This window comes from Rhinolophus sinicus, chromosome 13 (assembly GCF_057876585.1).
Source record: "Rhinolophus sinicus isolate RSI-liver-muscle chromosome 13, RSI-T2T, whole genome shotgun sequence".
In the NCBI taxonomy this organism is placed as follows: Eukaryota; Metazoa; Chordata; class Mammalia; order Chiroptera; family Rhinolophidae; genus Rhinolophus; species Rhinolophus sinicus.
Window position 1 is genome coordinate 12,246,286 of NC_142513.1, and position 13,150 is coordinate 12,259,435.

Consider the following 13,150-nt stretch of genomic DNA (forward strand, 5'->3'; position numbering starts at 1 on the left):
TGAAGAAGCCAGTGACTAGCTTATTATGTTGTTAAGTGCCAGAGAGTGTGAAGGAAAAGGACCAGAAAGAATACAATATTCACACGCATTTTCTCGCCCTTTCCTACCCTGTTCTCGACCTGATTTCTTTTCTACTTCTAGCAGCATTTGGAGACCTGTCTTCTGCCAGAACTTGATCCACACACACATAGAGACCACCATGAAGCCCTGGGCTCTCCTACGCATCATTCTCATCTGTGGGGTTGTGATGCTTCTGCCTGTGCTGGGAGGAATCAGGAAAAAACCTTTATGTAGGTGGCGTGGCCAGGGAGGATGGTGTTCTGCCCAGGCCTGGGGTGTCTGGCATACCTGATTCTGGGCCCGATTTCCAGGATCTCCCTTCAAAGGATCAGAACCCTCGTTGAAGCAGAGACATCCAAGAAAGATTAGGTTGGATGTTCCCAATACGGTCCCCTTCAAGTCCCCTCTCGAGACCTGAAAGCAATAATGGGTATATGGAAATGGAATGTAGTTTTTATCTACATTTCATAAGCTCACAGGAAATAATATTTTCCAGTGTTAGACCAGCTTGGGCAGAGGAAACACCAACACAGAGCTTCCCTCTGAGCCCACATTTTCAGAATCTCAGTGTCTGATTTGAGTGAGCCTTTGATGAATACCAAAAGGGTAACATTTTAACACATTCATTTTGTTTGAGGGGAAGAATCTTTTAAACCATTTAAAAAAACTAAGCAAAACAAATAAGAGGTCCTTAGTGAGTCAAAGTTTGGGGTCATCTGATAAGAAATGGGGGAAATGAAGGGACTGAGAGGGAGGGTTGTGGGTCAGAAAAAGATATGGAATTTGGGGATAGGCTGAACGCTTAGATGGTATCAACAGGGAAGAGAACGGAAAAGGGGAAAAGTAGGTTCCTAGTCTCCTCCAGCTCAGTTTTCCGTTCTGCAAGTTGGGTGTGGAAATTTGCTAAAAGAGTGAGCGGGTATTGCGGGTCCTGACATCTAAGGTTAGATGAGAATAGATTTGGTTGAGGTGGTGTCATACATGGTGATGGTGTCCTAAGTCCTATCTTTAGGGAACTTGGAGAGGGTTTGAAAGCTTGCAGTGCTGTGGGGGACATGTGGAAAGAGAGAAGGCATGTCATGAAAGGATGGTTTCCTGGGAATTCAAGGCAGGGACTTTTCTCGAAAGGCAGAGAAATACTTTCTGGCTTTGGAGTTTAGGTTCCAGAGCTCAGGAATTGTTAAACTTGAGAAGGATTTCTTCTCTAAGCTGTAGATGGATAGACCCTGCCAACTTCTACCATCTCAGTTCCAGCTGAAGAAAGAAAAATTGAACAGTGCTGGATACAGCCTCCGTTAAAGTATTGTGCGAAAAGGTGCACTAAATCACAAGGATGTGTATATCTGAATCATACATGCTGCTGGACCTTCTGTGGAAACATCTGCTTGGACAATGAGTGAGTTGGTTGCTGAGGGAAGGTTGGGCCTGAGCATGCTTCCTCCCTCACATTCAGAAGGTGTGGCCTGGAACAGAAGGCTGCCGTCACCGAAATCCTGGTCAAAGAGACAGGTAGCATCAGGCAATGCTCTCCTAACTCCACACCTAGGTTGCCACTCACTACAAAATAAACTAAAATACTAACATGGGACCTCCTTTTTTTTTTCCCCCTCACTCTCATTCAGTTCCCCCCAAACCATCATCCATCAGTTTGTTTACCCCTCCTCTGTTCAAGCCCCCAGTTACTGCCTCTGTAGTCTGGCCTCTGCTGGCCCCTGGTCTCAGCCAGGACCAAGGAGACCTGGTCTCCACCTATCTGCTCCACTGGCAAACCTCTTGGGTAAAATGGCTTAAAAGTGGGTAACTCCTGATCTTACAGAAAGAATTCTTGTTCCCGTTAACTGGAGCCAAGGGTGTTATTATGTTTGGGAATGGAGGTCCCTTAGGGTTCCCTGACTTTTAACCATTTAATTTTCTCTTCCAGAGAACCCTTTAAATTCATTCTAAACCCTAGTTTCTAGGGGGCTCACCCTCCTGTGGGCAGGAGATGACTACGTGGTCTAAGAAGAGTGCTGCCTGGCTCCCTGTTGCAATACCACTGGCTCCAGCTGAGGACCTGTCTGTTCTCTCCTTGACCTCTCTCTCCTGAGAAGGCTCAAGTCTTTGCCAAATAAACTGATATACCAACCTGAGGGCTCTGAAATTTTTTGTACTCCATCCCCATGACTCCATTTCTCTCATTATAATCCCCAAGTGTCCTAACGGTTGTTCCCATTCCATTATGGGCTCAGGCACCCAGCTCTGCCTTCCCGGTTAGACTGATGTATTAGTCAAGTAGTCTCACGGCTGTAACAAAAATACAGAGATTTCTGAAGATGTCATGGGTTAACACAGACTTCTCATTCACAATACATGTCACTGAGGGTGGTCAGTAAACCACATAGTCAAGTAGTCTCACGGCTGTAACAAAAATACAGAGATTTCTGAAGATGTCATGGGTTAACACAGACTTCTCATTCACAATACATGTCACTGAGGGTGGTCAGTAAACCACCACCCGTACCATGACTCAAGGACCCTGGGCGCCATCCATCTATAGCTCCACCATCTCCCAGGGCCTCCTCTGCCAGCAGATGCGAGAAGAAAGGTAGCATGGAGGCTCAAACAGAAGGTTTATAAAGATCAGGCTTAGAAGTAGAGTTCATCATTTGTATCCACATTCTATTTGCCATAATGTAGTCATATAGTCCCACTTATCTGCAAAGGAGATTAGGAAATACAGTCTATCTGTATGTCCAAGAACAACAGAGAAAGGAATTTGGTGAACACATGGCAATCTCTGACCTGTCTACTTATCTCAAACCAAGACCCAAGACCCTGGCCCCCCTAACACGCTGTCCAACTGAACAAAGACTCTGCTGGCAAGCAGCTGGCATCTCCTGGTATTAGCAAAAGCATTCCTGCCTTCAGGGTGGGTACTTTGAGCTTCCAGAATGACTCTTCCTTCTTCCATCTCCAGTACCTTATTATTCCTGCCAGGTCAGTTCTGTCTTCCTGGCAGTTTTACTCATATCTTCAGATTTCAGGTAATGCAAAGCAGGCTGCCCTGCCCATATCATCTCCCCAGATTATATCTGAATTTCTAGAATTTGTTGTTTGTATCTTGAAAATCATTTAAAAAACATAATGTCCCCTAGATGAGGAGATTATAGAGTATCTACTACATATCCAGGTGTGTTCCTCTTCCTGGCCCAGAGGACCAGATAGTCTCACTTAGATGGGCGGGTCAGTACATCATACTTGTCAACTGTGCAGCCCAAGGAAAGGCTTCAGAATGTGATGCAGAAAACACTAAAGCCAGGCATGGAACGAAGGCCTAACAGAACACTGGTCAGTGCCTTAGAGCTCAGAGTAAGGGCTCAGGCATGCGGGTGAATGTCCTTCAGGAGTGGGGCTTCGTCCTCGTCTTCAGGGAAGGGAGGACTTGTAGCTCTTCAGGGTGACAGTGGTTACTCCTTCCTGACAACAAAAGTAGAGAAGGACAAAAGGTTATGGGTCCCCAGAGGAAGGACTAGGGAAGGAAAAGATTATCCTCTTAGTTGGCCTTGATATTGTGGGGGAAGAAAACTAATTTTTCTCTCTACCATATTAGGTTCTTGACTGATGACCCCCTGCCTCACCCCCCACCCCCACCCCCAATAAAAGACAAATTAGCAAGAGAAAAACAAATAGAAGTTTAGTGACATGTATACTTCCTGTACATGGGAGAGACCCAGGAAAACTGAGTAGCTCCCTGAAATGGCATAAGCCATCACACCTTAAATACCATCTTCAGCTAAAGAAAAAAGCTGTTGGGGAGAAGGGGAAGGCCAGTATAGGAGGTTACCAGGAAAGGCACAGTAAACAAGGGTATGGCTGCTATGAAAAACTAAGTTGTTGCCTTTTCCATGATAAAGAGTTTCTAGAGATCTAAATGCATCCTTCTCAGCCGGGTACAGAGAGAAGGACACCTTTACCAATGGAGATTTCCCTTATATATGCATGTAAATGTTTCTTACAAAAGGGCAGTTTTTACTGGTTTTCAGAACTTCTCCTGTATCTGCAGTTTCTTCCAAATAACCAGTCTAAAATAATCCCTATGCCAAAGAGACATATTTTAGGGTGACAAATTCTGCTCCCCTTCAATATCATATCTCATTCACACCTTCATTTGCCACGCCTGGGTCATGAGAGGTGGAAGGGAAAGAAGATGTTGCTTGGTCAATGTTAGCAGAAGGGTAATTGGCACAGAGAAGAGGAAGGACCCCAAGGGGGTCAGTAAAATGTGGACACAGGGACACCACTGTTACTCTGCCAGCCACATAGACAAGTAACACAAGAGCTCTGGACTGTGTAAACTGAGCATCAACTGAAACTTCAGCTATGCCACCCACTGAAGAAGACAGGAAGCCCAAATTGTCCTTCCTTGTCATGGTGGTTAATGCTAGTAGACTTCGGGTTGGGCTGGGGAGAGACTACCAGCATCTTTGTTATTGAGACAGAGTGGTAGTGAATGCTGAGACAATCACCTATTGACATAACCCATCTCTGTTGCCCAGTAGCATCAAGCATATATGTCAATGAGTTACTATAAAAGACACTCTTGTTACTCTGACCAAACTCCCTTTACGGATCATCTCTCAGCTCCTGAAAGTGCTCTGATTAAAGGTGTACATCTGTGACCTACTCCAGAGAATTGCCCTCAGTTGATGGGAGTCACCTCAGCTGGATATGCCTGTGTAAGGAAGCAAAATTTGCCACCTCTAAATGTGTCTCTGGCAGGAAGATTATTTGATTTTCAAGAAACAAAAGACTCAGGAAGAACCTTGACCTTCCTCCTAACTGCCTAAAAAATTTAGATGGAGGGCTTGCTCCAGGAACGGAGTTATCAACATAAGTGTCTATAGTATAATTTAACCAGGTGTGGTGGGAGAGACTCAGCAGAGCCTAGCGTCTACTCTGTGTGACCCACTGTCTCCGCATGGCCCAGCAAACATTTACCATACATTTTCTTTTATCTTCTCCATGTGAATTGCCTTCCTCCCAAACGACTACTCCTTTCTCCTTACCTCAAGATGGCATATAAGCTTCAACTGCCCAACTTGTCCTTGGGCCTCCCATATTCTTATGGAATCTCTGCACATACATATATAATTAAATTTGGGTTTTCTCCTGTTAATCTGTCTCGTGTCAATTTAATTCTTAGACAAGCCAGAAGAACTTAGAAGGGTAGAGGAAAATTTCTTCTCCCTGACATCTGCCTCTGGTGGTGGTGGTGGTGGTGAACACGGGCAGTAACGGGCCAGAGCCTGGCTCTTCTGCCTCTGGATGGAGCAACTCTGTAGTGAGATACACACTTCAGAGCTTTGGTTCAGGCCAAAGTTAGTCTTTATCTGAGATCACGCCCTTGCTCAGTCCCTTGCCTAATTCTACTTTCCTCACTCCCTTAGATGTTTTTACTGAAGGGCATTCCTTGGTGAGGGATACTCCTTCAATAATTCACATGTACCTGAGTTCCTGTCTCAGGTCTGTTTCTAGGAAAGCTGATCTAAGACTAGGGTAACCAACTTATCTTAATTTACTTGAGATTTTCCTGGTGTTAGCATTAAAATTCTCGTGTCCAGGGAACCCTTTCGGTCTGGGGCAAACTGGAATGGTTTGTCACCCTGCCTAAGACAATTGTTCAGCTTTAATTTAGAAAAATGCCCCATTATATATGTACTCCCTGAACCTAAACCTGTTGGCCTACATTAGCTCCTGAAAGGTGTATTTGTGAATAAGGTATTAAGGCTACACTCTAACTGGATTGCAATTGGCTAATGCAACAGACTTCTTTCTCTTGGTATGCAACTTTGCTGGTATGAAACGGTCCTAAGACCATTCAAACTGGCATCGGTGCATGAGATAAATAGCTCAATGCCTAGAATAGCAAATTCTAGGAAAAAAGCTTTAAAGAAAATGGTTACTAAAGTCCAACCAGCCTGTCCACACGCCTTCCCCCATCCTTAAATTCCAAAGGGCTGAAGAGGGCATGATATTAAAGCCAATTTTGTTCCCTAAAATGCTCTTGAGTAAGACATGACAACATTGGACCAATTCACTGAAGCACATGGTAAGCCTGGAGAAATCCTAAGTCAAGCCTTCCTTAATAGCTTTGAATTCCCAGATATTCTTAAAGTTGCTAGACAAGATCAGCCAGGGAAGAAAGAGCTTTCTTCAGGATCTGGCTTTATCTCTTGCTGCAATATTATACATCCAAGATATTTTACTGGGATCTATGAGACTTGACATTAAATAACAGACGATTTTAAATCCACAATACGCAGACAATCCAGCACTACACAGGAACATTCCTTGTGTTTCTCTGTAGTCGCATGTAGCCGTATTTTCAAGATGAAACAATTCCTATCCACCCATCTTTCTATCAGTCACTGAAAGTTGGCTGGGCTCCAAGGTGAGCAGTTGCTTAAATTTTGAGTTTTGATTTTTTTTTAAAGGCATCTTCTCCTATTTATCCTGCCTTTGAATATTTGAAGGAACGTTATTCCATTCGTCTGGGACATTCCACAATGCCAAAGCAATCATTTTTAGGGACATAATTAGTTGCTTGACAATCAGAATATCAGAATCGAACACTTTTTGTCACCTCATCTCTTTCCCCTTCTACTTGGGACAGAAATAGGACACTAATAGGAAGGGGGCAGAGCCAAAGAACGCACCCCAGCTGAATCAGCTCATCTTAAGCATCCCCTAAGTAGTTAGTTTTTTTTGATGGGGACTCCTAAAGTCCTCCAGCCTCCTCCTGGATAATTTGTAAGTCTCTTACTAGATTGGAAAAGATAAAACCAAACTGCCTGGAGGATATGTCTGTACTGTGTGAGTTTTGAGTGGGGGCAGGGTGAGAACTGGAAAGCCAGCTGATTTAAGCCAAAGAACCACAAAATGTCTCAGGAACTGAAGGCTTCAAGTGTCTCTGAAGGTGGGGATATGGATGTGGTTGAAGAGGTGGTTTTGAAAGCCTGTTAGATAAACAGGTAAAATTTGCTTTTGTTGCTTTATGTTATGTATGTAAATTAAACAGTCTTTCTCCGTCCTCAAATCCCTTGAAACTATTCCAGACTCTTGGAAATTCAACTTCTTCACAGAACTATCTCCTTTGTCCATCGTATTCTTCTTGAGATATTTGAGAATATTCAACACCATCTGCTGTATCAACCTGGCACTTGATTCCCTCCCACAATGACTGTGCCTATCAATCTACGTGCATATTTCTCTAGCATGCAACAATATTATGCCATGATCCAGTGACTCCCCGTGGCCCAAGAAACTTTCATAATTTATTTTCTTGTGCATAGAAGAATCATGCACAGTGCATGAGAGCAGGCAGGTGGCCAAGTTTATGTCTTTCCTGTGTTCCTCATTCTCAATACGCTGAATACTTACCATTTTCCTTCAAATATTATGGGCTTTTCTAGTCCTCTTTGGCTCATGCACTTTATTCATAAGGCTTTTATTTTCATAGATGATATTTTCACTTAGCAATGTGGGGAAGATGACATCAATAGTGTACAACATGTCACATAATGTGAGCATGAAACACACTAAAGTATGACGTCAGTGACTATACACCCTCTTGCCTGGATTCACGGACAACAAGCATTTTTGCATGCACAATTCCTTAGAGGATTTATTTTTAAAAATCTGGATAGCTGGGGGGCAGGTAAAGTCAAACTGTTCCTCTTAACCTCTTCAATGCATCCAAACTTGATTTTTTTTGCTCTGACAGTGTGATGAAACTTGTCTGTTGGACTCCTGGATTTGCACAAAGACTCATCTGTGGGTGACTGTCCAAATGAATATTCTCCAGTGGCTTCTAGACTGTGGCCGAGGCGGGCTAGCGTCAGTTCACAGGCCACTTCAGGGTCCCACACAAGGACCGAGGTCTGTATGCCTATTACCCGACGCATGGGTGAGACTCCTCCCGGGCCCCTTGGCTGTGGTTATGGATCCCACAGCTCCCCTGAGGGCACTTTTGTCTGTGACTGAATGCCAAATTGTCATTGTAGAGGGGGGACTCAAGCAGGGGAGGCTTATTCACTCGTCCTGCTGACGTCACCCTCCAAAATTACTTTAACGGAATTGAGTGATATAAAGTTAATAATATAGTTACAAAATTGTAAATTAAGTATGCTTTAAAAATGAACTGTGCTGGTATCATTTAGGAGCTAATTATTGTGAAACACAGAACATGTTGGGGACGTTCAGACTTAGAAAAAAGTGTTCCTCTTCAAATTTTGTGCTCAATTTTTAAAAGACCGATGATTTTTAAATTTTAATTTACGTATATTTACTAATTTTCTTAAATGGCTTGAAAAATACTTATGTAAATAAATATATATAATACTATTTCCTTAAAAATGGGAGTTTACAGCTGTCTTTCATGAAAGATAAATGACACTAGTAGCTAACTAGGTCATGGATAGCTGATACGGCCTTATTCCTCTTCATTGTACTGTTCTGTGTTTTTCAAATTTCTAAAATAAAAAATTATGCAGTTCTGAAGAATTCTTTGCTGCAATGAGAGGAGGGTAGAGTATAAGGGAAGGAAGTACCTCATGAGAAGACAATGCCCAGCCAATGAGTGGTGGGAGGGGGAGAGGCAGAACCAGATGAGACCAGCCACGTGTGCTCCTAACTCCTCACCCTGAGACCCCTTTCTACCCCCCAGCAGAACCTGGTAAAAATCCTGGATCCCCTCCTATCCAGAGTCAACACCATGACGTGGTTGGTTCTCCAGGTGCTGACATGCTGCTGTGTGGTGATCCTGTGTCAGGAACCCGGAGAGGAAGAGTTGATTCTGTCATTGGATTTCCATTTTACAGTAGGTACTCTGGCTGGGCTTCAGAATGAAGAGTGGGTAGAAAATAAAGGGACCTTTCCCAGCGCAATTACAGAGAGGAACCAGGGGCTGGCATGGCTGGTGTTGGGTCCTTTTTCAAGCCAAGATACATGAAGAAATCTGAATGCTTAGTTCTCATGCTTTAGTTCTCCTGACGCTACAAGTAACAATGTTTTTCCATGTGCTGGCGGGACAGTGGTGGCTATGTGGTGATTTTTGTCCAGGAGGACACTTAGCAGTGAGAAGCTCCACGGGGTTCAGATACCGCGTGGAGGTGCCAAACGTGAACCTCCAGGAGTTGATGTCTTCAGGAGCTCCAAGGATAAGCAGCAAATTGGAAAAAGGCTATGAATTATTCCTTGAAATATGCCTTTTGTTTAGGGACTTGGACATTTCAGAAGCTTGGGCATGGGGAGGAGAAACAAAATGCATGCTTGATGAAGAGAAGTTTGGAACCACTGGGTTAAAAAAAAAATTAAAATCAGTAGAATTGAAGGGAGAGGAGTGGGTAAAGAACTAGTGACCAAAGTTTCTAGGAAAGAGCTAGGTTTTGAGGGCCATTTCAGGCAGGAGTGGAGCAGTGGCGGTGCAAGGTAGGCCCCTTCCCTACTCTGGGACTCAGTTCCTCCCACCACGTAAAATGAGAGTGGGAAACTAGACGATCTCTTGGGATTCTTTGTTCTGAGACTCGGGTTTCAGGACTCAGGTTCTGTGACGTTAAATTCTATGGGGGTGACATTATGGTGGTGAGTTTGTTAGGAGGGTGGGAGCAGGATCTTGACTCTAGGAACCAAAAGGGCCCCAAGTCCCTGGGCAGGACGAGGAAGAAGAGAAAGCAATGGACTGGGTCCTGGGGCCTCGAAGGAGCTGCTAACAGTGAGAAAAACTCTTCTTCTGGGAGTCACTGCTCATGTGTTCCGTCTCAGTTTTACCAAAGCCAAAACGGAAAATTCCCGTGGAGGAGGAACATGCCGCTGAATGCCAGTTACACTCAGAATGTCTAATTAGTCATTATTGCTGCAGTGCCTTGTGGGAAATGTCTGCATGCTTCTCCAAGAAGTCGGTGGGCTCTAAGAAGCACCTTCCCTCGTCATTCAGTTCTCAAAGACTATGGACTCCCAACCTGCGGGGAGACAGACAGCAGGAGACTATGCTTCCCCAGTCCCATATCCAATCCAGTCTGGGGACCTTTGCCTCTTTATCTCAGCCCCAAGGTCCCCACTCTCCACTTGCAGGCCTACCTGATTTATCCAAACCCCAGGAGGTCTGACATGTATGTTTCTTTGCTCTTTGGACTAAAAACACCCTGGGAAAAGGCTTGTGTGGGCATCTTCCAAACCACAGAAAACATCCTTGGCCCAGGGTTTGGGAGGATCTGTAACACTTACTGAAATCTGTGTGGCTAATGAATACCGACTCCTTCTCTCTTCCAGAGCACAGCAGTCTGGACAACAAAATCAGAAACATCATGTCCACTGTTACCCCCTTAAACCACCATTGAGCGTTGGAGTTACCTGGGAGACCATGGAAGAATGCTACGTGACCTCCAGTGGTATCATTTTATTGCCCCAGCTGTGGGTAGGGGAGTGGGCCCAGGGCAATGTCTTTTCTACGTGTCAACCCTCTTCCCTGAGAGCAATTATATTATCAGCCTCAATTCCTTGATACATACGCTGTGTCAGTAACCCAGGACTTCTGTTTCTTCTATACTCCCTGCCCCCTCTCCCCCTTTACCTAAGCCCCCAACACCTAAGCCTCCCAGTTTGGATCTCCTTGCCTTCTCACCCTTTAGATGCTTGATCTTCTTAGCCAGGACTCCTGGATTCTACTTCTCTTTGTTTATTAACTAAGATTCCTGGGGAAAACTTCTTATGTGTGGATGTTCTTAAGGCTACAGAAAACATTGTCACTCTGAGATCCTTTGGTGTAGCCTTTCTCCTGTCATCTCAAGCTTGTGAGTCTAGTAGTTTCCCCACAAGCTACAGCCTCTTTTAACTACTCCACGGAGGTACAATCTTCCCTAAAGGTGAGAACATTCCACTGGTCTCACCAAATTCTCTTTCCAGACAATGCCTGATTTGTTACCATTATTTATTCAATCATTTGGGATCTACAAGGATGTTTTCAAAATGTAAATACTCTTAGAAAGAATAAGCAAGCTTCAGTGGGTCGTAGAGAGCCTACCATGTGTCCAGGTTGTGGCAAGGACCGCTCCACATGAGTGGAGGTGTCACTAAAACTATTTGTTGGCATATAGCCCAAGGAAGGGTTAATTCTTCTGATCCAAACAAGTGGAAACCAGGATGGGGCCTGACAAGAAGGGACCAATGGGACATACCATCAGTGCCTTAATGTATAGAAGACAGAGGGGTTGCTACAGATTGTGGTATCAGGTTTTCTGGAAGAAAAGATGCTTTGTCTTACCTTGAAGAATGGGGAGGAACTGAGATACCTAAAAGTGAAAGTCTTTTTTTCCTCCTTGACAAGATTAAATACAGAAATAGGGGGAGAAAAAGGGACTGTGAAGGCAACGAAAGGCTGATACTCTGTCGTCTCCCTGACCCCAACGACAACAGAGGAAGTTATGGACAAGGTTGGATCATAAATTTGATATTAAACTCTATGACCCTCGCATGATCTAATTTGCCAACTTTCCCTTTTTGGTCTCTGTTCTTATATCCATTGGAACAAGTATTGATTCCTACAATTAGCAGAGGAGAACAAACAGTCACAGACAGGTGCCCGAACCTACCCAAGTTCACTCAGCAAGTGGATGGCGACTGAATATATAGATCTCATTCTCAAATGCCTCTGTACTTGAGTTCCCTGAAATACATCTATGCCAGGGGCCAGAGATGTGCTTATAATAGGGGGGTCAATGGGGAATAGGGTTGGGGAGTAGGAGAAAGCATTAACTGAGCTGAGCAAGGTCCTTAGTGTTCTCCTAGACTAGCAGGGGGTGATTGCCTTAGGACAAAACCAATGAACTGTTTCCTGCTGAGAAATTAGAGAAAAGAAGAGTTGAGAAAAAAATCTGGAGCCATCTGGTAGATCGGACACTCTTTCATCCCCAGGTGCACTAAACAACTCCAAGAGCCTTTGCACTTGGCTGTCTTGTTTCAAAGCCTGGAGTTAACCGACTCTGGAAGCTGCAGAAGTGGGAGGTGGTTGGCCTTCAAAAGAGTGGGCTGGGATTCCCTGCGGGGAATCTCATTTTGGCTTTACTGGAAGGATTTGTCCCAAGTAAAACTGCCTTCCATTGCCAGATGCATGATTGACCAGTAGACAGTTTTAACATACTTCTCTCAGTAACTGATAGAATGATAAGGAAAAAAAAATCGGTAAGGATATAGCAGATTTGAACAACATAAATGAAAAAGTGACTGATCAACTTACATCGAAAAGAATCCAGAATTTCTGTGGAATATACATTCTTTTCAAGAGCACATGGGACACTTAAAAAATGTCTCAACAGATGTCATATTGAAATCAAACTGACCATAGTGGAAACAAGCTAGAAATAAATAGAAAAAATTTTTCCATCTGATTAAAAATTAAGCAAAGACAATTCTAAGGAACATGGGTCAAAATAGAAACTATTTTGAACTGCAAAATGAAAAGACAACGTATCAAAAATATAGATAACAGAGTGATATAAACAAAATGATGATGTGTGAGACCCCAGCTTCCATCCCCCACAAAGATCAACAACTACACAGCTTCCATGAACAAAAACAGCGCTGGGAGAGCTCTGGAGCCACTTAAGAAACTTCAGCAACACAGTGGAACAAAAAGCCTGAGAATAACTCCGTAAGAAGGAAGAACAGCTACATTTTGCTGGCATCGTCCCATCCCCCATGCCAGCATAGCTCAGTGCCAAAAGGAAACCTCTCAGTTAGAAAGAATTCCCCTCCCCAGGTAAGGAAGATGGAGAGATCAATTCCCCAGCCTTTGCATACAGAGCTCTGGCTTCTGTTTCACTTCACCCAGAGCAGCAAAGCCGAGACATAGAGACAGCTAGGAACCAGGGAGAAAAGCAGGGCTACCAGTAGCAGACACATGGTGGGAGTGATTGTGGTAAACGGCGACCTGTTTACCTGCAGACAAACCCAGCAGATTTCACCACTGAGGAAACCCACGGCCAGCACAGCTGACATAGCAGCTGAAGATTTCACTAGTTTTTGCCCCACGGGTATTTTCAGCAGCTGACACCAG

At 44.1% G+C, this 13,150-nt stretch overlaps 1 protein-coding gene across 1 annotated transcript; it reads left to right on the forward strand.

Moving 5' to 3' along the window:
- WFDC9 (WAP four-disulfide core domain 9) lies at positions 1–1,584 on the forward strand. The gene is made up of 2 exons (XM_074317868.2): positions 1–290; positions 1,315–1,584. Exons 1-2 carry the CDS (start codon positions 26–28, stop codon positions 1,458–1,460), a joined length of 411 nt encoding a protein of 136 aa, XP_074173969.2. The 5' UTR covers positions 1–25; the 3' UTR covers positions 1,461–1,584.
- The last annotated feature ends 11,566 nt before the right edge of the window (positions 1,585–13,150 follow it).